General features: G+C 38.8%; 1 protein-coding gene across 5 annotated transcripts; it reads left to right on the plus strand.

Moving 5' to 3' along the window:
• Positions 1-3,746: 3,746 nt before the first annotated feature.
• LOC113668578 (serine/threonine-protein kinase LATS1) lies at positions 3,747-22,568 on the plus strand. 5 transcript variants are annotated; one of them, XM_089213973.1, is made up of 4 exons: positions 3,747-4,058; positions 15,987-16,927; positions 17,888-20,221; positions 21,024-22,568. In XM_089213973.1, the coding sequence occupies exons 2-4, from the start codon at positions 16,541-16,543 to the stop codon at positions 21,480-21,482; spliced, it is 3,180 nt and encodes a 1,059-aa protein (XP_089070099.1). In that variant the 5' UTR covers positions 3,747-4,058; positions 15,987-16,540; the 3' UTR covers positions 21,483-22,568. The 5 variants fall into 5 exon arrangements, with proteins under 5 accessions (XP_089070099.1, XP_089070098.1, XP_027040310.2 ...); XM_089213972.1 differs by lacking the exon at positions 3,747-4,058 and adding an exon at positions 10,986-11,021; XM_027184509.2 differs by lacking the exon at positions 3,747-4,058 and adding an exon at positions 14,394-14,730.
• Positions 22,569-23,950: the final 1,382 nt, after the last annotated feature.

Genomic DNA, 23,950 nt, shown 5'->3' on the forward strand with positions numbered 1-23,950 from the left:
CACTTGTGTTACCAGAGCAAGAGATCATTATTGTCCTTGATTCCTCTGTGTACCAAGTGCTATTTGCAGCCTTGGCTGACGAAGAAGGCAAGTTTTACCGGAGACATTACTGAGGGACCTTAAGCAAACCACGACGACAAAGGCAAAGAAGACATGGAAAAAAAAAGATCTAATTGACAAAACAATAGCTCAGCATGTGCGCTTTAAAACGTTAATTTTGTACATTTCTTAGCCGTCCAATGCAAAAAAACGACGTGAAATCACCACAATTTGCGTCGTCTGCGAACCGAAACCGCGACGGCAAATTATTTTAATTTTCATTTGGAACTCAACGTTTCTTTTATACGTTATGCTGAAGTTGAGGTGTGGCGCAGTTAGGAATTCTAATTTTTGAAATTCTAATTAAAGACAGAAATTCATTTTTTAATCGAAGTCCTCCTTGGCGTTGCCGTCCTGACTGCTTAAGGTCCCTATTCAAGATACGAATCGTTCCCTCTTTGGCACTCTCAAGCTTGTTCAGGGCAGTCATCCAGACTGTCACAGTCAGACTGGGGCACTAATAGTGGCTGACCCTAAGATTGGAGAGTTGATTTACAAGCCAAGGAAGGCGCAGAAACATAACGCCATTGCCGTGTGCAAAGAGGCCGGAAGCAGAGATGATTGCAAGACTTCTTGGCCCAACACCTTTGATTGGAGGTCCCGCGACAAAGTATGCTGTACTTCTAGTGATAAATGCAGTGAGCCTGATACTAATTGCTGCCCATAGTGATACCAAAAGAGGGGGGATTGCTCTTTCTTCTAAGCACCCTTCCCCATCTTTTCCATGAGAGGAAGATTACCTTTTGATGATGGCGGATATTACGAAAATTTTGGTTGCAAGCTAAACTAACGGTGTTGAGCTATTGTCACAGTGCTTGTGGGCAGATAAGAACCGAGCGAGTTATCGGAATTGCCTCGAGCGTTCTTAGGATTCGGTAGTCACACGGCGTTAGCGGCACTTTGGTAAATTATTTATTAGATGTTGGGAATCACTTAAATAGTTTAAACAGACAGGTAAAATAAATATTAAAGACTTTCACTCCTTTGAATAAAAAAAATAGAAAATAACGAACAAAAATTGAGACTAAAGTGATAAAACGTGTTCACAACCAAAAATTGAAGAGGCGGACAAACCTCTTATTGAAACAATTTGAACCATCTTCCTTGATATACCACATAAATTCATTAATTCTTCTTAGTTGCCTCCCGCAGAGATTAATTCTGAGAACGAACAAAGCAATTACGAAGTTCTTTCAAGGTTGTGGTTTGTTATGCCTGGTAGACTTAAGAGGAATAAAGATTCCGGAATGTTTGTGTAGTGATGTTTTCCAACCATGCGGTTTAAAAAATAAATCTACCACTTGATGAATGCTTCTCGAACTTGACGAAGAGTGACAACGCGACTTACAGTCTGCGATTCCAAACAGTAGTTAATTTCTTTTAACGAAAGTCAGTAGACTTCAAAGTACGGTGAACATTTTGTACATGCAAAAGGAAAATCCTTTAAACACCGGCTCTTGCTTCAATTGGCCATAGCCAATTTGAATTAAAAGTTAGCGGCCTTTTCCTTTTCCTTCTAGCCGAGCAGGCGTAGCGTGAGCTAAGCGGGAAACCGAACATTTCTGCTTCCTTGAGCCCTATACCTTTGCATAACTCTTGCTTCTCTCGCTCAGTAAATTAGCCCTGCCCAAGACGATTATACTGGACCATAAACATCCCGCATACTTCAAGTTATCAGTTATGATACAAAACGAGAAGAGACTTTCAAAATACTTTCTTTGCTACGAAGGGGTTTTTTAGCTTGGGTGTTTGTTTATCCCTAAAAAAAATCCACCTAGTTTCTCAAGTTTACCTTTCACAACAAGCAACTTATTCTTCTTCATTTCTAATCAATCTTGTTCTTACTTGATTTATTACTACCCGTTTTTCCATTTTTTTTAAAGTTACCCAACCAAAATTCCAGGTGTCCCACAAATTAAAAGTCAGGTGCAATGACATAATTTGAAAAAAACGGTAAGAAGCTGAGTCATGTGTGTCTACTTCTGGTTCTCGATGATGCGCGTTTCGTTCTATCAGCTTGAAATACCTTTGTGGTTTTTTTCTACGCTTTTCAACCACCACAAGAGAGAGCTGTCATTTTAGCGACAAATAGGTATAGGAAGTGATTAATTTTAGCCAATTTCGACTCAGCTTGAATCATGACGTCAAAAGTGCAATTATCGAGCTTAGGCAATTTTTACATGCTTTCATTTCTGAACAAAAAGCTGAGGTTTGCCAAGTTGTGTATCCAAATTTAAATCATGCCAGAACATCGAGCTGTTGATAAACGTTGGATACCATCACACGCAAATTAAAAATGTATGACGTATGGGAACGTCTGAGAGCCTCTGAAAGAAGTAGAAAAGAGACGGATGGGCAAATCATTCGCAGACACCTAACTGGGTTGTGCCATCTGAGCAAAATTGGTCGCAGTTGGAATTTCTCAGGGAAAATAGGAATACTTTCCTCTTTATGATCTTCGTATACCTTGAAAGGGTCGCCTTACATTCCTTTTTTTTTCATCTCAAAAGAAGCGAAAGCAAAAGACTGAAATAATTACCACAAATTATACGGTACCTGTTTCAGTGGGTCTTAAGATAATTGCATTCCGGTTGGTTGAAATAACAGACAAAAAGGAACCCTAATCAGGAATGTCAAAGATGTTTAAAACACGAGTTATTTGTATGGTTTCAGCTGATACCGTTGCCACTTCTTCAATTAATAAAATCGTTAATTTATGTCTGTGAAAGACTCCATTGCCTATAGGAAATGTGTCAGATATGAGAACCAGACATCCTGAAGTACCCCAGACAGACCTTAGACAGATAACGACGTAACTGAGAGGGCTAATGCACACTTGTATGTAAACATGTTTGCTTATTTGGCGGGAAGAATTAAGAGAATTTGAAATATCTTTTAAGTTTTCCTGTTTTCCACTCATATATCTCTAATGCTCCAGCTTTGAAAAACATATTTTACGGTATTCAAAGGCAAACAAATGATAGTAACAGCTGCAACCAGCAGCGTATTAATACTCATGGTTAAAAGACTTGTTATAAAAAACATCAAATTGTTTGCGTTCGATAGGCTTGAAAACACCTGAGGTTATCAAGTTATTACCAATGTTCTGACGTCAATCTGACTTCAACAGAAAGCAAAGTTGGTTATTTCCTATCATTTTCCGAAGCGTCCGACAAACAGAATAGATCTTCAATTTCTCTTTTGCAGCGAAATCCCACCATTTTAATAAGTAATACTTGCTTTGTCATCAGTGTAGCAAATCAAGCGTACTCTAGTGGAATACCGCAAAATTAACAGAAAACTGATGCATCATTGCTCGCTCGAAAAAGGTTACTGGTTGAATTAAGAATAACACGGCAAGAAAATTCAGAGTATCGGAAATTTCATAAAATTTCTTACAATTTTTTTCATTCACATCGAATTGAACGATCGATGATTCTCCGTGTTCAACACGAGTTAGAAATATCATGTACACCATAATGTGTGGTGGTTTTGCTTTTTAGGGAGGCAGTTCCGTTGCTCTGTTTGTTGCCTTTGCCTTCTATGACTACTTAAACGGTTGAAAATGTTGAAAATAAAGTTTAATTGGATGATGGATTGTTGATGGTTTTCAGAAGACATAACAACTTGTCACGTCCACTGTTTCAAGACGGAAAACCCCCACGGCTGTTCAGCATTCGTCTGTGAAGATACGTGAGGAGATGCATTTGGGAAATGTTTGAAATACTCAACGACCGCAAATGGCGTAAAATCGATAAAACGGTGACGCGAGCGAGTCATTTGCCAAAGTGGGAAAAATTACTCTGCGTAGGAAACAACTCTACACAGCTGTGCAGGCACAAAATTAACTATAAGAGTGAAAGACTAGTTTTAACTCAAGATCAAGTGCGGGGAATCAATTGATTCACTTCAGAACTGTACCACGGACAAGGCGGAAAGATTACTGATCTAAACTTTTGGTAAGTCAGTGGCACTGCCAGTTTGTTCATATTTGATAACCAAACACGTTAAACTCAGGAAATGAGTATGGCTGTCGCGATGGTCAAAAGTGAACCGCGTCATAATTCAACTTCGTTTCCAATCTTCACCATCCCCTGTCATCGTTATTCTGTCTTGGTTTATCATTGCCTCTTTGATGATTTCCTACCTTAGCGGACATATATTTTACAGTCGTTTGCACTAATTTGGTCTCCCCCATCTTTTGCCGTCCCTGTTCCTCCTTAGTTTATTGCTTTCTCCTTTGTGTTATTCTTCCTTACCGAACAAGTGTTTCGTAGTCTTTAGTAGTCATTTGTACGATTTCAATTTCCTTCATCCTTGGCCACTCTTGTTCATCCTTAGTTTATCAATGCCTTTTCTGTAATTTTCGTTCTCACCACCAGAACTTATATTTAATTGCAGTCTGATTTGTAAGATCTCCCCTTTAGTTTTTCCACACGAATTACCCCCGATTTTAAGTCAGGTAAACACGTAGGTTTGCATAATTTAACAGAAGAACAAAATTCGTCTGAGCTGGATTTGCAAACGCGAAAAGTATGAACACTCCGCAGACAGAATTTGACCGGCTACAAAGCACAGTCAAAAGTCTTGTTTATTTGTATAAAGGCTGATAAACAAAATGATCATTTGGTGAAAAGTTTCTAGGAGCCTTCTTGGAGGATTTTACGAGAAAATAAACCCAGTATTCTATATGGCAGCACTCGCAAATGCATGGTGCCCATTAATGTCTATGCTATTAAGACTTTTTATATGACCTGGCGAAATGACATGTACTGGTAGCAGGCAAATGCTTACAAAGAAGGTTTCTGTTACCCAATCACATTCGAAAATTTTTCACACTGAGTTTGTTAAAATTTAATAAAAACAATCGCCACTACGAGTTAGTTGAAAGCCTACCTCTTGCTGACCTGGCAAAAGTTCTGTCGAAAGAATGCACCTTAAAATCAGGCGTTTTGAAAAATTCGTCTTTTCAGTGATAATCCTCTGTTCCTGATAGGCTTACAGATAAACCAGAGAGTATTTAAGAGTTGATTCCGATAAGTAGCTATAAAGCACAAGAAAACGCAAGAAAGAGGCGCTATTTCAATTTTTGTCATTGTTTTTTGTCAGTTTCAAATAATCAAACCATTGGTGATTCTCAAAGATTCCAAAATCCTAAATGTTTACATTAACAGATCAGCTCACGGGCAGTCAAGTTTTTCCACCAGTTCCTTAACAAGATGCGTAATGATTCAAAACAGACGGAGGGAATCAAATAAGTAAATTTTGATTGACAATAAAACATCACTCTCTCCAACTTTCAACAGTTGCTTCTTGACTTAAGGATGATTTCACATTTTTATTTCTCCTTCTCCGCCTAACGATCTGACTCTGGATCCATTTCTCATGGAGACTCCGATGTTATTCCCATGCTTGAGACAAACGGTAAACATCTCTCTTATTCTCACTTGTCGGATTAACTATGAGTATTTTTTTAGCTATGAAGTTATCCCAGGGTCGAACTGCATTCAGATAAACTCGGAGTGCAGTGGTGCCCCCGTCGACCAAAAACAACGGGACTAACTCGGACTAAGCAAACGGCGGCGTTTTGCCGGCAGTAAAATTAATTTATCATCTGAGATCTTTGGAAAGCTTAACTGCTTTTCAGAGATGACTATAGACAGAGGCTCAACTGTTAGGGATTAAAGATGGAAGTACGGACTTCAGACATGGTATACGACGAAAAATTCCAATGGGAATCTAAATTGTTTACAGAGGGGCATTGAAAACTTTTCCATGCCCCCTCTGAACGGTTCAGTTTTCTAGTTGTGAAGATCTCCTTTTGGTTCACCTTTGTAAAATTCACTGCAATTCAAGCTAGCTTTGTGGATTAAAAGTAGCACACATGTGCGGCGGTCCCTGATTGGAGAGAGATTTGAAGGGGCTTGTTCTTTAGTATGACCTTAACCCTTTCGCTCCCAAGATCTCATCAGTAATTCTCGCTACTTTTTGCCATACAATTCTTATGATGTTAGTTCGGAGAATTTGGTATTAGATCAACTAATAATCCCCCTAAATGATATTCTTCTTTATTCTCGTCTCTTGCCTGCTTGATATTGTATTGATATTGTGAGGAGAAATTCTGTCTTGGTCACTCTTGGGAGTTAAAGGGTCAAGATAAATCAGGGAGTAGAAACTATACACGGAATTTTAGACGTTTGGTATTTCGCTTTAACGAACCGATTTCAAGAAATAACAGGATTAGGTTGTATCGTTTGCGAACTGTTGCAACACAGCTATTAAGCCATGGATCGTGAAACTGTTTTGATGAGGAAGTCTTTCAAGATAATACTCCTGTTTTTTGGCGGAACCACACCGGAATTAGTTTTTGTATAATCATTAAAAAGCCATTTTCAGCAACGAAACGTTATTGAAAATCGAGATTTGCAAGAACCAATGTCGCCGAATTTATACTTAGGGAGTAATCCCACATCATTCCCCTTCCTCACCATACCCTCTCTTGACGTTACAGCAGGTACGTGACTACAGTTTGACTTGTTCAATTGACCAGAAATTTTTTTTTTCAAATTCATTCACGTCTGTAAAAGTTCATTAGTGAAAGTATTATTTAGATGTCACTGAAAAGGAAATCTGTCACGATTGAATAAAACTGCGCAGAGAAGGGAACCGTTACACATAAATTTTACAGGTTCATTTTTATTCGATGAAAAACTCAGCGTTCTAAGCCTCTTCCTGACAAAGACGATTGTTTAAATGTGCGTTTCTCCACGCACTATTCAATGGTTCACACTCAAACGACATTGAAAAACAGGGAAAAAAACAATTAAAGTTCTATTGGAGATATGATCTGACAGATCAGTAAGATGCGGTTCGTTATCACCCGGTGAGTCCTTAATAACCCTCGAGATACAAATATTTATTTATATCCACCGGAATGTGAAATATCTTTTAAGCTGCAAAGTCACTCATTTCGAAAAACAACTTAAAGCGTAACTTGAAATTGGTTTTGTCCGAGACTTGACCCTTTTTCGATAAGATTTGTTTCTGCTAACAAAAAGTAAAACATATTTACTCTCGTTGTTTTCCATGTGGAAAAAAACTTCGGCTCAGGAGGTCAACGGGAATCTAATGTCTGTACGTGACTTTGATAAAAACAACAGCAGATTTCTGTTTATCTGAAAATAGGACAAAATAAACCACAGCTCCAGAAATTATCACGAATGCTCATTTCCGTTTCCAAATTTGGAACTCCAATCGTGGTTTAACTATCAAATACTTCTTTCGAAAAAACCCAATAAGGAACATTTTATTCGGGCGTGAAATTATTATGGCTTTCTTCGTCAAAGTTACTAGCTGATACATTTCAGGTCTTTGGATGGAAATCTGCATAATTGTAGAAGTCACAGTAGCATGAATTAAGTTACCTATTCTAATGTTATACATGAGAGATTTACTGCATAAAAATAATTTTTAAAAAAAAACTACCTAAGCCTGGTTAAAAAAAAAAAAAAAAAATACAGATTGTGTTTAACTACTTTCAGCAATTTTCGGCCGTGTTCTATAACATGGTTTCATGTCCCCCTTTCGCGCCAAATTTTTCCACGTCGGTGATTTAATTCCCGAATTTTTGCCGAAATCCTGGTCTGGTAAAAATTTTCCATGTTGACACCGTTAATACTACGGTCATGCATGGTTTGAGTATTCACTTACAACACAAGGTCATACTAAGGTTGGTCTACCATCTTTTTAAAGTCTCCTTCACTGTTTCCGCGCCTTTAGTATAAAACATTTAAAAAATTCTCGATTTTCAGTACAGTTCCTAGTCATATCATATGAATGAAAGAGGAAGTGACATCTTTTTACCTCTCGTATCAACTAGACGAGAGGTGTGTGAGGTTTGATTCCTCATGGGGACTCACAATTTTTTCTTTGTCCTGAGCTCGTGACAAGAAGACCGAAAGACATATTTCTCTATTTCTTTACCGAGCTCAAAATTTACCATCTTCCTTATCCTATTTGTAAACATGACGCTATCGAAATCGCTGATCCTAGCAGTATGCAGCTGCAGGACGCGTGTCATGTATGAACTTTTTAGTAGTGGACCTCGCTCACAATGAGTTCCTGTGACTCGGTGGTAGAGTATCGGAGCGCGGAATCCGAAGGTTTGAGGTTCGATTCCTTATGGGGTCTCAGAATTTTTTATTTGTCCCAAGTCTGTGAAGAGACGAAAAATATCTTACTCTGGTCAAGAGAAGGTTGTATCACTTCGCGACTGTACTACGATGACAAAAAGCCCAATTTTCTGCATTGCTATCTCAAGTAGAAAATAGGAACTTACTATGTAAATGATGCTTGATACCACATCTCGCCGAACTATCTTGCCACGCTTCGAATTGTTTACAGCTGTGGTAATTTCACTTTAAACTCACTGGAAAACGAAAATTGTTTATTATCCACGTCTCAACATTGCTATCTACTACAGCTTTCTTCTCGCCGAGAAGAACATCTGGAGAGAACAATCGATGATAAAGTTTTTTCGAAGAAAATATTGAAACAAAATTCAAGTGCGTTTTATTCTCTTTACATGGAGCAACTGTGAATTTCTCTTTAAAAAATTCATGGAATTTGTTTCACGCGGACATTAGCCGTGCCGGATGAAGTAATCCTGGCCAAGATCCAGTTAGTCTAAATTAGCAATGCATTATATAATAACTCCTTCCATTTCTCGTAGAATTCCACAAGGTACTTCACGGAAACCTTTTCCATAAACGCGAATTGCAGCGAGGAAACTGGCACGACTTCTCAAAATAAGTAAGTACGATTACTATGTACCACAAAGCCTATGCCTGATAAAACTTCGAAAATGTATTCGGAGAGGATTAAATACTAATTTCTAAACGGAGGGACTTAAATTGGTGGATAGACGAGGGTTTAACAAGCGGCATAAAAAAACTGAGCTAAGTCGGTTGGAAATAAATACATAAGTCATGAACACGAGACAAAACAATCGTCGGTCATCTAGAGAGATTTTCCGGATTTATTGGTTTTATTTTTAAGATTCAAGTATTAACTCGATGCGGCAAGACCACGATTTTAAGCCACTGCTACTATAACTGAAGATATCTGAAACAATTCCATTCATATTGACGTCTAAAGTAACTGCAGTCGCTGAGAAAAACATCTCAGTGATATCTGAATTGACAATAACTTTTAAAAGGCTCCCCAAAGTCTCGAGCTCTTTCAACTTTCAGATTATATGACAATCTGGAAGGAATTTATGAGGAATTTCTGTCCTTCGCTCTATTCATTCAATGAGTAAAGCTTTCAGCTGCTTTACTATATTGTCCTGAAAGACATGAAGACAACCATGGTTTCATGTTAGAACTTTTTGTTTTGGATTTGGGTAGGACGACACTACTGAGAGAATGTACAGCTTAAAGAAAGAGGTGAAAAGAAAAAGTACTGTCTCTAATACTTTGATTCAAAAGTTCCTCCATCGTAATTGATATCCAAATATCACATGCAGCAAAATTTTGGGTAATTTAATTAGTGACGAGACGACGAAATTAGAAATTTTCTACTTGTCGAAGCATGTCTTCAGAATTCTCTGTGCAAAGTTTGCATTTTGAAAGTAAAAACGTTCTTCCAAAAACCATTTGTTACGTAACCGGGGCACGTATTTCGCAATGCGCCCAGTATTTAACACTGATAAAAAAAAAAAAATGTCAGAAATCAGTCACCAGCACCAGCCTTTTCTCCTTTTGACTGCTCATATTTTTATTTTTTTTTTTTTTCACTCTTAATTAACAAGATGATATACAAACCATGCAAAAAGCATTCTTCATAACGCCTGTCAGATGTAAATCGATATGTTGCCAATCTAAGGAGTGATGTTTAGATTTTCTTTTAACGTTGTTAATTCAAATGTTCTATAGCTATAGTCTAGACGGTTTTAAAAATGATTTTAATGAACAGCAGATTGCTATTGCTGAATGAAATATTTTGAGCTAAATATCGATTAACCATATGTGATTGATTTGTCTGGCTGGCCAGTCTTGATGAATATCACCAGTCTGAGGACCATTTCGCCGGTGTCTCAATACGTCAGTGCTTGAAACTAGTATGACAGATTTTATATTAGTTTAATTAAGCCGCAAATTGACGAAAAAATGTGTTTTATGGATGACAGAGTCACTGAAAAATGCATATGATTCTTCTCCTAACTCGAGCTATAAACCCACACTTAACTTTGCTAAGCCCTACACGCGTGCTGAAAGCTAGTCATGAATGAACACAACAATACATGGTCTTAGTCTCCAATAAGTTTTCAGTGAGCTCAGCTCATCTGGTAAACATCCAAACACAAAATTGCTGGGCCGGGTGCGAGGTTTCAGTCGAGGTGGGGAAATTCATAAAGAATGTTTTCCTTGTCCGCCGTTCGTAACGCATGTTACATTTTTACTTGTATTCTAATACATCTTGCACGCCTATAAAGGGCCCAATAAGCCCGCCTCTTAGCTTTTTATCAATCCCCCGTTTCAAATAACAGACCCACGACCTTCTTGTTCTCAATTCTCCCCGCTTTCCTAAATTACGATGCTGTTCAAATGGCTACACTTGTATTTGAAGACCTGTATTAATAGTTTCCGTCATGTTTAAAAAAGCATATACGCGCCATAAATTATATTTGTAGAAGACGAGTGACAATTCAGAAATGATGACTCACATATGAGTGCTTATGAGTTTTGAGAGCCCCCTTCCCAGCCACTTTATCATGCCCTAATTTGAGGGCCCCTGGAAGCTCTGAAAACTTATGAGCCCAAGGGGCCTCCATGGAGGCTCCCCAAGGGGACTTATTAGACCGTTTACGCGAGGTTAATTTTGTAAGTCCTCTGATGCACAGCAAGGAAGCGGAGCTAAAGGTATGTTATTCAACACAGAACATAATGCCAGGTTGAAACGAAATTCAAAGTTAACAGAAATAGTTCTCATTTGCTCCTTGCCATTTGCTTTTTGCCTGTACTGAGGAGAATTTCTTTTTCGATCTTTCTTTAAATTCTATTAATATGTTTACCAGAGTTTGGAAATTTTGCGAGAAACCTGACGATTTTGTTTTGGTTGAACTGTATACTAGTCTCAATACGTTGATAGAAAACAGCGAGGTGTGCTTGACTAGAAAATCAGTTATCTTTCGCGTGCATGAATTCACATTGTAGAAATTTGTCCATCAAGAGATGAATTTTCGATTAACTAATCCTGCGCAAGAAACGAAAATTCCACATTTTTGCATATACATTCTGTGGTTTACAAGACGTCCAGTTATGTCATGAGCAAACTATATGAGACTGAACATGCAGACAAGGATTAATTAACTTTTCGCTTTCGCTGCAGAAATTCCTGGATCAAAATAGAAACTCTAGATGCAGATAAACGTCGTCTAAAAAGCTGTATCGAAACTCCCTCAGGGCTCAAAGTTAGACATTATCAATATTTTGAATGACAGCCATTCTTAGAGATTTTTAACCTCGTGTTTCAAGAGGTTATTTTGTTTTGAAATCAGCACTTAAAATTCATTTCGTTTAGTTCAACTTTGGACTTTGAGTTTCTCATGCCTTTAAGTTGACATTTACGTCATATACAAACTGTATTGGATCGTAAAAAAAAAAAGATAAGCTTATTTTAAACACTTTATCAGTTCAGTACAGTCATGCATCTTCTCATAGACATTATACAGATTGCATGCTGTCTACTCGTGAAAATTCCATGTCTTCAGGAAGATTCGAAGAACTATGACAAAGTTAAATCAATTTTATTCCACTCGGAGTTTATAAAAAAAGCATTCATGTTGCTTTGTTTTTCACTTGTGTCGCGAGAAAAACTTTGTTGATGAAATCGATTCTAGTGCGAAGATGCTCTTCAGTGCAACATTGTGAACATCTTTCTTCGGCTTCAAAATACGCTTGTTAAGCAATCAAGTAAATAGGTCTGAAACGGAAATTAGGCCGGTTTCAATATCTCTCAGCTATGGATCAAGGTGACCAATCAAACAGTATTTCTATTTCGTAACGTCTCGAGCGATCGCCTCAAAGAATATGTTTGAATTATATTTGACTTTGACCAAACTGACGGCTTTATACAACTCATTTGAACAAACTAATGCTGAAATTCCCGAAATCGCTTATGATTTCACTATTAAGCTAGTGACAGGGTTCAAAAACTTTTTCCTTTTTCGATGGATGCCAACGGTGTAATATAGGCGGTTCCGCCCGGGAAAGAGGTAGAAGGCGAATACCAAACAACAGAGCCCGTTCGCTTGCTTAAGAGGTATAAATGGCGGTATACTGCTGGTAGCTGGCTTTGATAGAAACCTCTGGTTAGTGGGCAATTATTCAATAGCTAAAAAGAAGTTTGACTGTTCTGTCTGGGGAGTTATTATTGGTTTTTTGGGTCAGACATTTACCGATCATGAGACACCGTGAGATGGCCGATTATTGCAATTTCTTTTTTAAGCGGGCTGGACACATATGAACGGAAATTTCTCAAAATTGACCCGAGATAATGAGGCCAGGAATTATTTTTCAAAGTTAGAATTCATTCTCAAATGCAAGGCGCAGTTATAGAGTGGTCACGATTCTTTAAATTATTTAATAGATTTACTGTTATTATTTTAACCCAGCAAGTAGAAGTTTCCAGAAGAAAAATGTAACAACAGCTGGACACGAGCTTATCATGGATGGAAGTTCGCGGCCGTTTTTTTACGGCCGCTTTGGAAATTCTTGCTCCCTCTTCAACTTGAAAATTATTTCTGAAATCTTACAATTAGTCATGCATCTCGGGTTTTTCTAGTCAGTTTTCGAATATCTAATTTTTGGGAACGCAGCCCGGTCAGAAAACTTTACACAACAAAGTGGCTTTGATATCGAAAGCGTTATTGCAGGATACATGTGGAATTTAGCTCACTTCTAAGAGAGATTATTCTGTGAGAATGCGGCTTCTAATTCGAGGAAATCAACCTCAACGGGTCAAGTGCGTAACTGACTGTTTGATTTCAACCCCTGAAGCGACTCATATAATGCGCTGTTCTTTATCATATGATCATTTGACGATGAAAAGGCGTTCTGGGTTGTTGACTAAATAACACCGCCCACTACTGTTCGACCAAATGCATATTATATAATAGAACAATTTACTATAATTAGAAATGTTTTGGAAGTTTGTTCTCAAGGCTCTTGCACCTGTATATAATATGACCTGGGGTCGTAAATAAAGTTCCTTCAGCTTTTTTTTTTTTGAGCGTTGAGAATAAATTCCGAAAAATTTCTCGCTAAATCAAACACTCGGAGCATAACAATCTGCAAGACTTGTTTCGGCGATGTGTTATTTAAAAAACGTTCTGTCGAAAAAACAGCGAAGGTTTTAGGAGAGAGTTTACGGGAGAAAATAAATCGGTATCAACCAATGGATATTGAACTAGTGAATTCTTAGGTGGCTAATCTTAGATTAAAAAAAAAAGACTATTAAGAATCTAGCTTTAAGCAAAACTTGTAAACGAAGCAATGAAGGCGGATGTTATTACAAAGCTAGTTAACCAAAATAGACTTCAACTATTCTGCTCTGTGATGTATTTGATATAGGGTTTTCATACGGGTCAGTAATTTTACCTGTTGCTGAAACCGTTTCTAATTAACATAAGATTTGCTTTGTTAGAAACGCACCAGATTATAACTCAGAAGTGACCGTATTAGGTTTGATTTGCAATATCAAATGCCCTTTCCGGGCAAGATGCGAGGGCGTGAAGGCTGTTCGGGTAGCGGCAATAATTGTATGTTACCAGATGTCTATGAGAAATGCTAACTTAAGCACTTGTTGCACAAGAAGTTGACGAAAATATCCTCTACGTACCGCTTTACAAAAAATTGCAGCGCCTCGAGGGAAGAAAATGCTCCGGCCTATCATTATGAAACTTTGTTTGGTTAAAAAATGCCGCTTTATTTAGTCTGTTGAAGCTGACAGATTTGAGACCAAGAAAATCGGTCATGTGCAACCATCCCCCACTTTGCAAAACTATCAAGGAAAGGCTTTGTTTTGCTTTCAGTAACGTGTATTATTCCGTTATCTCGCACTCTTAAGCTCGAATGACGTCAACCTCAATTTAAACGCCCTGAAACACCTATATCAACATTGAAATTACATCAATCAGTTTGTTTTAGCGATTTGATATCGCACGACAAAAAGTGCTTTTGTATGACTATGACTGTAATTTTTGACGTCAGTATTAGAACCTAATTCATTTCACAAAGCATTTATTACAGCCCTGTTTATTGTGTACTTCGATGTCTACTGTTGCGAATCGATTCGGGTGTATTACCGCGCAACCCACGCAGGATTATAACAAATACACTCCCCGCTTTCACAGCGACAATACGGACTTCCTGTTCACTCAAAAAATCTACTCTATATGGCCTTTTTGCGTTTACAAGATACCGCAGGTTATCGCAAGGGTCTAACACAGTGATGAATAATCCTTAAGAAGTACACTCCAATTCCCAAAATATAAGCTGGCCACTCAGTCGCTTAAGACGTGGATAGGGTCACACGCACGGCAAGAGAAAATCTTCTTAACCAACTCAGGTAAAAACAAAATAATTTTCATTGTCCTCCTGTTTGCTTCTAAATTTATACTTTTAAACACGCCGCCCGTGGTCTTCACGCAGTTGTATTTAGAATGTGGTGAATTGGGTGTGATTGGAAAGTCGCGTGGAAGGGTGCGCGAAAACTCGCGAGGGGTAGAATGGGTTTTGTTTGCTTGTGCGTTAAGTTTTCCCCGAGTTTGGATTTAGAGGGTTTCGGAGTCTGAGGAATTTAAAGGAAGCAAAGATTACTTGGTTAACACGTGGTTTTGGTTCATGGTCGCGTGACTAGGGAACATTGTCATTTTTCTTTTGATCACCATGTGTGGTGACCCAAAGGCGAACTTTTCTTTTAGCTCGTGCAGAGAATTTGGCTTTACTTCATGTCACAGTCCAAGAACCTAACCATATATAGCATAAGATGCGACTTCATGGCACTAAATCAAGTTAGCGTTGTCGAAGACAGTTTTTGTCAACATTCATCAATTCTGAGTTCCCGTAATACTCAGCCGGAAGCGCGGAAAGCCACAAAACTTGGGTATCTCCAGAATTTTTTCACAACTGCGCTCTAAGAACTACCGGAAGCCCTTAGGACTCTTTGAGACGTTGTTTCCCGTGAATTCTGACTTCCCGTCCCTCTGAATTAGACTAGAGATCAAAACAGTCTATTTAACCAGTTACTAGGGGAGTTTTGAACTTGCGATGAGTCGTACAACTTTAGAGAACGAAATATTTTTGAGGGCAACATAACACACGGTTATAGCGTGAATAAATTTGTGATATTATTCACAATATTGGAATGTCGCATTATGACGCTATTCGTGGTTTCGTCTAGTATTTTCTATTGAGATTTGCATCCTTGATGCAGGCTGCATTCTTTAATTTTTTTAAGTTTCCACTTGTTAAGTCAGTAAAAACTAGCAATGAATTGATAACATGGAGATTTAAATGAAAGAATTCGAAGCGCCGACACGCAAACAACCGTAATCAAGTTTTCACAAATGTCTGAAACGAGATACTGATACTTTAGAACCCAGCTGTCTCTTGTGGACCTCGCCAGTTCACCATGGTAACCACTAGCCAATCATGAGCACAACCCAAGAAGGCACGATCGCTATGTGTCAATTAAGTTAATTTTATGTTTAAGGGGGTGGACATGTCATCTTCCAGTTCTTTCGCATAGCAAACAATAAATTTTGTGCAGTTAATCTGTCTGTCCTTATCAAAGGCTCTTAACCGTTTCTATACTTCTTATAGGTTATCCGAGTCGTGCAGGATCGCTAAGAATCTGCGTTGGAGAGAAGAAAAAGCAGCAGATTCTCAAAATTCTACACTCTCGGATCGGAAGTGTATTTTGGGTCCGTAATAACTTCAAAGTGAGGTGATACCTAGAGGTCTTCCGTGGAATGTCAAATATCTAATTGCGTGAGCAAGAATCCTTCGCTTTTACAGACCAGTTTCATCGTCAGGTCAACCAAGATCCTTTGTTATTTTATTTTCGCGTCTTTCTCATAGACAGGAGCGCGTCTGGGTCTTCATATTACAACTTAACGTCAATATTCCTATTGCGAAGTGGCTGTATGTGAAACTGTAATCTTACATATTCAACAATGGAATTTGAGAATCTTTGAGTTATCCACGAAGGTGATTTCATCACTGAAGGGTCGGGTTCGAGCAAGATTTTATTTTTGGATCTATCCAGATTATACCATCCCCTGTAGGCTTCATTGTCTCGGGTTTGATTATTCAACGCTTCGCGAATCTGCGATCATCAAGAAAACACTAAGAAACATACACAAATTTCGACGAACATGTCGATGCGGGAAGGAGAACAAACGCGGCGAACGACTTATGTCGGGAACAGCCAGCAAATGCTTCGGGACATTAAGAAGAGTTTACAACATTTAAAAAGGCAACCTGAACAACCTCAGAGGCTTTCACAACAAGCAGCGGCAACCCCGAGCTCGAACGCGGCGACAACGGTTGTACACGAGCAAACTACTCAAGCAAACGCTACAAGGATTGTACACAACCCAAATCGGCGAGGAATGAGTCATGCGAAAGCCTTAGCCGAAATAAGGAGCAGTTTAAAACCCTTCGAGGCTACAGAATCTGGTTATTCTTCATGTTCTGAGAATGGAGAGGCCTTTAATAAACAGTATTTGATGGGTCAACTCAAAGCGATGGGTTTGGACGAGGTACTGTATTTATATCACAACTTACATTTTTTGTGTTTGAAAGACTTCCATGATCTTGGTTCGTTGCTTCTTGTCGACGTTTCTTTTCTGTAGGTGTTGCAAACGCACAATAGTTGTAGAATAGGGTACCTCGTGTTTATTTACTTCGGCCTTAAAACCCGGGTTTATAACGATAAATTCACTCTATATCACGTATATTTACTTCTTGATAAATTACACTAGAGGGTTTACTATTGTTGTTTCTGGTACCGTTGTCCTTATATCCCGCGGATGGAAAGTAACAGATGTACTCTTTGGCATCGATTTTATTGTGATAAGTTAGTAAATGAGCTTTTAGATCTCAGGGGAAGGCCATATTTTCCGCTCGGCCGCTAGTGTTTTTTTATCGCCGGTTCTTTTTCGTGTTAAGTTACATATCCGCACTGCTTTATTATCTCAAGCATTTGGATTTGGCAAATGTTGTGTCCTTTTTGCAAAGTTTGTCCGGAAGCGCGGGTCAAAGGGTTGGTTCCAACAGATTCTTTCAGCTTCTGGCTTTGAGTTCTTAGCATGTAGTGTTAAATAGCAGTCGTTGCACTCATGCCTTCTATTCACGAGAGAACCGATACAAGTGGACGACCATGCGAAACGATGTAAAATAATATTGTAATATCTTTCTATCGAATGTCTATTTAAAGAAACATCTGGAAACAGGCATCCTGGAACTATCATTTGCCTGAAAACTGATAAATGTTTCAGCTTAAAAATAGCAGCCAAAAAATGCGATAATCGAATATCGGATTACGCGACATTTTTGAAATCCCGAAAAATGTTGGATGTTGACCTACTGATTGAAGTAGTGCGGGAATTGTGAACACATGTTTTCAATTTCTACTAAACCGGGATTTTTTTTTGGGGGGGGGGGGGAGATGAAATTTCTAGACAAGATATCAATAGTTACACTTTGACTTATCATTCCAGGATATGGCCACTGAAGCCATAAAGATGACTGCTAATAGGACAGTGGAGGATGCATTGCAACTGATTGAAACTTTGGCATCAACCAGGGGCTATAACAGAGTCAATTTTGGTTCAAATACACCCAACAGTCGGTCTCAACTTCCTCCCCCTTACAACGCAGCAGTCAGCCGTCCTTGGAAAGGTTCAGAAGAAGAAACAGCCAGAGCAGAATCACCTATGATTGCTGTAGAAAGGGTACACAGTACAGTTTCCATGCCATGTGCACAGGCAAGTACAGGGATGTCAACACCAGAGGCTACAAGGGCTGAATGGTGTGTTCAAAGGTCAAATAATCCTGGCCAACTTGTCCAAAACTGGCGTGGTGCACGGGTAGCAGCTCCTCAGCAAAGATTTGTTGAGCGAGCAGGCCCAAAAATGCAGCTTGGTTGGAAACCTACCTCAGTTGTTGGAGCACGACCAATGCAAGGAATGAATCAGGGTCAACCACAATTTGTCAATGGTGTTGGGGCTAATGTACCTTCTCCACAATTTCATGTAACTGCTAACCTTACGTTAACTGGAAACAACACCGCTCCCGATGAGTATCAAGGCCGGATGGCTTCAACGGTTCCAAATGTTACAGGAAATGGTGCAAATAATATGTCATTCAACATTTATGTCCAAACCAATTTTGCACAAAATTCCTCTGAGAACGTTCAGTCATCCACTCAAGGACAATTTTACCAAACAACGCCCCAACATATTGCTCCAACAGTTGTTCAGGGTGCGCACAGTGATGCATTGAACTCCAACTCACCCATACCAAGCACACAGCAGACTCCAGTGCCACACTTTGTTCAGTCATTTGACCCAACTCTTCATCCCCCACCTGCATATGCCCCAGTTGCAAGGAGGCAGATGCCTTCTGATGTAAGCATGGGTGAGTCAAGCAACTGGCAGAACCATGTACCACGTGTGTCATCACGATCGCCAGTACCACCTCCCTGTGATCAGTGGAGACACTCTTGGAATACGGAAACATCATCCAACTCTGGTTCAATAAGTGATGAAATGCCATGGTCTAGTTCTTATAATGACAGTGGACCTCCTTCTCCTCTGTCAGACTCATCATTCACTGTGGAGGGTCCAACAAAGGTTACCAATGTAACTGGGACAGTTGTTTACCGTCTTGATTCACCCAAACGGCCTCCAATTCCAAACATGGAGGCCTCAGTTCCTTGCAATGAGGATGATGATCAAATGTCAGAGTCCGATATGGAGACTCTGACTCCCGGCCAGAGATATAGACAATACAAAGAGAAATCAAAACTAAAGACAGTTTCTCCCACTGCAACTAAATTTTACTTGGAACAACACTTTGAAAACTTAATGAAGAACACGAAGGAAAGGGAGAAGAGGCGTGTTCAGCTCGAAGAGGAGATGGATAAAGTTGGACTTTCTCATGATGCAAGAGATCAAATGCGAAAAATCCTAATGAAGAAAGAAACAAATTACACTCGTCTGAAGCGATCAAAGATGGATATCACTATGTATGATAAGATAAGTAAAATTGGTACTGGTGCATTTGGAGAAGTGTGGCTTGTAAGGAAAATAGACACAAATGTGTTGTATGCCATGAAAATCCTGCGGAAGACTGAGGTTTATAAGCGCAATCAGATGGCACATGTCAAAGCTGAAAGAGACATTCTTGCCGAGGCGGACAATGAGTGGGTTGTAAAACTGTATTATTCATTCCAAGATGAAAAATTCTTGTATTTGGTGATGGACTACATACCAGGAGGAGATTTAATGAGCCTTTTGATCAAATTTGAAATATTTCCAGAGGATCTAGCACGATTCTACATTGCAGAACTTGTACTGGCTATTGAGTCAGTGCACAACATGGGATTTGTACACAGGGATATAAAACCTGACAATGTGTTGATTGATCATGATGGTCATATTAAACTGACTGACTTTGGGCTTTGCACTGGCTTTCGTTGGACTCATGACAGCAAGTATTATGAGGAAAAGGATGGCCACAAAAGACAAGAAAGCATGGAGTATGGCATGCAGTACTGGGACCAAATGGAATATTCTCCTGATTTAAATGAACAGCTTCTTCAGAAGTCACTTCAACAAATGAAGCCATTGGAGAGGCGGCATTTTCGCAAGCACAAACGTAGTCTTGCGCATTCTTTAGTGGGTACACCCAATTACATCGCACCAGAGGTATTGCAGAGAAGTGGTTACACACATCTTTGTGATTGGTGGTCAGTGGGAGTAATAATGTATGAGATGCTTGTTGGACAACCTCCATTCCTGGCTTCCACACCAGCAGATACTCAACTGAAGGTAGGTGGCAAAATTCTCATTTGAGAAAGATGTAAAAACCTTTTAGTGGTACAGTAGAAGCTTATAAATCTAACCAAAATAGACATGTGATAACTTAGTCATATTATCCAGTGTTCTCCTTTTCAGGCAGTAACCGGTAACATTTACCGCCTGTAGTACCTCTTAATACTGTTTAAAATTGCTCGGAATTCTTGAAAATTAAACAAGTAAAAGGATTGCTCTACTGGTTGGAAAATTTATTTTACCTGTCATGCTTAAAATAAGGGAGAACACTGTTATCTGTCTCACTGATTGAATAGGGCTTTTCTCTTTTCTCAGTTGTAAATTATCAGGTACTGTTAGTAATATCTATATGATGTCTAAAGCAACAGCAAGGTAGCTTGGTTGAGTATTGAATGCATTTGTCACCCTTCATTGTGAATTCCTCAAAAAGTCTGGAAAACTGAGAGGCAATTTCATTGTCCATTAAAATGTTTGTTCTTGACATTTTTCATGTGGCATTATTCTTAGTGTCTCTTGATAACCTTTGATTAAATGTCAACCATTTGTGATGTGTCTGCTTTGTCTTTCCTTGTCACAAAATTCTTTATTTTTGTGATTCATTTTCTTTTGCTCCTGCAAAAAGATACCAGAAGTATGTTTAAAAGTGAATTGCTATAATCAGGAGTTTAAACTTTTCTGTAAATGGCTGTGCTTTGAGGCTGGACCAAAGCAAAGTTATGTTTACCGCAAATAACTGTATCTTCCCTTAGTATTGCAATTAATTTCCCTGTGTAATGTGAATATCATTTCCTTTTTTCAGGTCATCAACTGGGAAACAACATTGCACATCCCCAAGCAAGCTGAACTCAGCCCTCAGGCTAAAGACTTGATCCTGAGACTGTGTACAAGCCCAGAGAAGAGGCTTGGAAAGAATGGAATTGAAGAAATCAAGAATCATCCATTCTTTGCACATGTTGACTGGAGTTATGGTGTGCGTCGCATGCAGGCTCCATACCGCCCACGGATTGCCTCTCCAACTGACACATCAAACTTTGATCCAGTTGAGGAATCAGAGAGAATGAGCAGTGATGAAGGAGGAGCAGCCTCAGTTGCAAATGAAACGGTGGCACCCCGTCAGGGCAAACATCCTGAACACGCATTTTACGAATTCACATTCAGAAGGTTTTTTGATGATGGTGGTAATACCTATACTGCTGCGAGGAGATACTCGTCAGATGACAGTGGCACAGACACTTCTAAAGAACCAGTATATGTGTAACTAAATGATTATTTCTTATTTGGGTTTTTTGTTTCTTTGTAAACTTAATTTGAGCTGTACAATAATTCAGTTCACAAGTACTTGTTGTGAGTGGTGTTTTTGTGGTTTCATAGGGAGCATGGTTATTTTCTTGTGAATCTATCTTGGTCTGATCACAATGTTTTTTGATAAGCAGGTGAAACAATACTTTCTTCAAAAAGACATGTTATTTTGTTTTGTCTTTTTTTAAGTCTTGGCTAGCAATAAGAATCCATACTATCTATTATACAATTTTGATACTACGAAAAAATTTTCCTTTTTATGACTTATCTAGGAAGATTTAACCGACTGTGTGCACTATCATCAGAGTTCTTCAATGAAACTAGTGACTCACAGTACTGAAGTTTATCCAAATTCTGTTAACCCTTTAACTCCCAAGATCTGATTGTTAATTCTCTCCTCTAACTGCTACACATTCTCCTGTAAATTAATTGCCTACAAGAATTTAGTGTTAGATCAAGATAACTTTTACCTGATAAGTAAGGGTATTCTCATCACCTGTTTGCTGGATAATGTATGGATATTGTGGGGAGAAGTTACAGTTTAGTCACCTCTAAGAGTTAAAGGGTTTCGGACAGAAGTTATCAACAGTACTAAGCATTCTGAAACATGCAGAAACTACAGTTTATGAGGTTTTTACTATGTCAAGCTCTTTTATTCATTCAGGCTGCTCTGCTAGAATTTATTTGATAAATCAGATTAGTTTAAAGAAAGTTTTATAATGCATTGCAGACCTATCTTAATCAAGAAAGAAAAACGACAATATACAAGAATATAACGTTCCCTTGCTGTTTTAGCAGGTCATCATGTAAGAAAAATGTTCAGAAAGGAAGATGTTCATTGTCTCTGGCATAAGTATTTGACTTGTGTTACAAATAAATGTTATTTCTCAAGGAGGAATTTAAAGTTATCAGAGTTTTATTGCAGTACCTGTTAAAGAGTCTGTTTAGGTTTTAATTTATACCTCTGGAGTTTCTTTAAAAATTTCCCATGTACCTTGCCGCAAGAAAGAAAAGAAAGGGCAAATAAAATTTATGAGAAAAGGAATTGCTTCAGTTTATCTCATTTTGTTTGGGTTTGTTTTGGATGGGTTTTTGACTTGTATTGTGGCATTCTAAGATTTGCTATACAGCGCCACGCTCTTTGTGGCACACTGGACAAAAAAACAATTATGAGATCTCTACAACACCAAAGTTGTTGGGGGTCAGCTAACATTGATGAGTTCATGGTTTTACTGGCCATACAAGGTACACTGCATCAATCTCAATCCTCTGTTTTAGATTGACTGACTGGCTGACCGACAGACTGACTGACAGACTGACTGACTGATTCAACAAGCAAGAAGTGGACCATATGTCATATGACAGATTGGTAGAGGGAATTGCAACAACAGTTGAGCTTTTTTGGTCTTCAAAGCAACGCGATGTGCAATGTTTATCCCTGTGCGCCTCACCGCAACCCCCCCCCCCCCCCCTTCAACGAAAAACAGTCTTAATACATAAATCCCCCATGAGGGGGAGGTGCTCGGTCTGGGAGACTGGGGATTAGAGGCCATTTTCACCTACACTTGTAATGAAAACATTTCGATCACATCTATTCTTCGCTATTAAAATGCTGCTATCATAATTTTACACGAAAGCGAAACCTAGAAACCTCCTCACCCTAAAACAGCAATATACAAACTACGATCTCATAACCCTCCCTGCGCCTTGCACCCGTCTTCAACCCTCCGATATGTGCCGGCAAAATAAGAGTTTACGTCAATGAATATTATCACAAATTACATTTTCTGTGATGTATTATCCTTAGAAACGTTGCATGGTGCGAACAAGCAAAACATCCCACGCTATCAAACACAGGACGTTGCTCTGCAGTTTTTCAAGAGTTTCAAGCTCCTGGATCGCAAGGAATCCATTTCCTTTTGTCTGTACCCCCTTAAAACTTCCTCGATCTTGGGGCTAATATTGACTACTTATATTGACATCGTGGTTTGGTGATTAGTCAATATGACCGCAGAACAAAAAATAGAGAACCCAATTTAACTGAAAATTTTCGTCTAGGAGTCTCATTGATTTATCAATAAAATTTCGTGACTTGCCACAAAGATTCCTTTGACTAAACCGGGAGAGATCTGGGCATTTCAACTTAAATTCGTTCTAGACAATCAACCACTAGCCATGTGAATGACATTTCAACCCATAACTGTGACACGGGGGCTTGGAATTTTTTTAGCAACACTGAACCAGCTAAATAAAGATATTACGAACTCACAGAAAAACCTTTAACATGTGTTAATTGTTAGGCTTCTTAATCTGGATGAGAACCTTCTTGAGTTTATTCATTAATAATGAATTGTTCGAAAGTGGTAGTAGAGGTGAGAGCCACTATTATTAAGTAGAACACCTCGCTAACCATAGGCAGTGGAACTC

Source organism: Pocillopora damicornis, chromosome 8 (genome assembly GCF_964200805.1).
Source record: "Pocillopora damicornis chromosome 8, jaPocDami1.2, whole genome shotgun sequence".
NCBI classification, from domain to species: Eukaryota; Metazoa; Cnidaria; class Anthozoa; order Scleractinia; family Pocilloporidae; genus Pocillopora; species Pocillopora damicornis.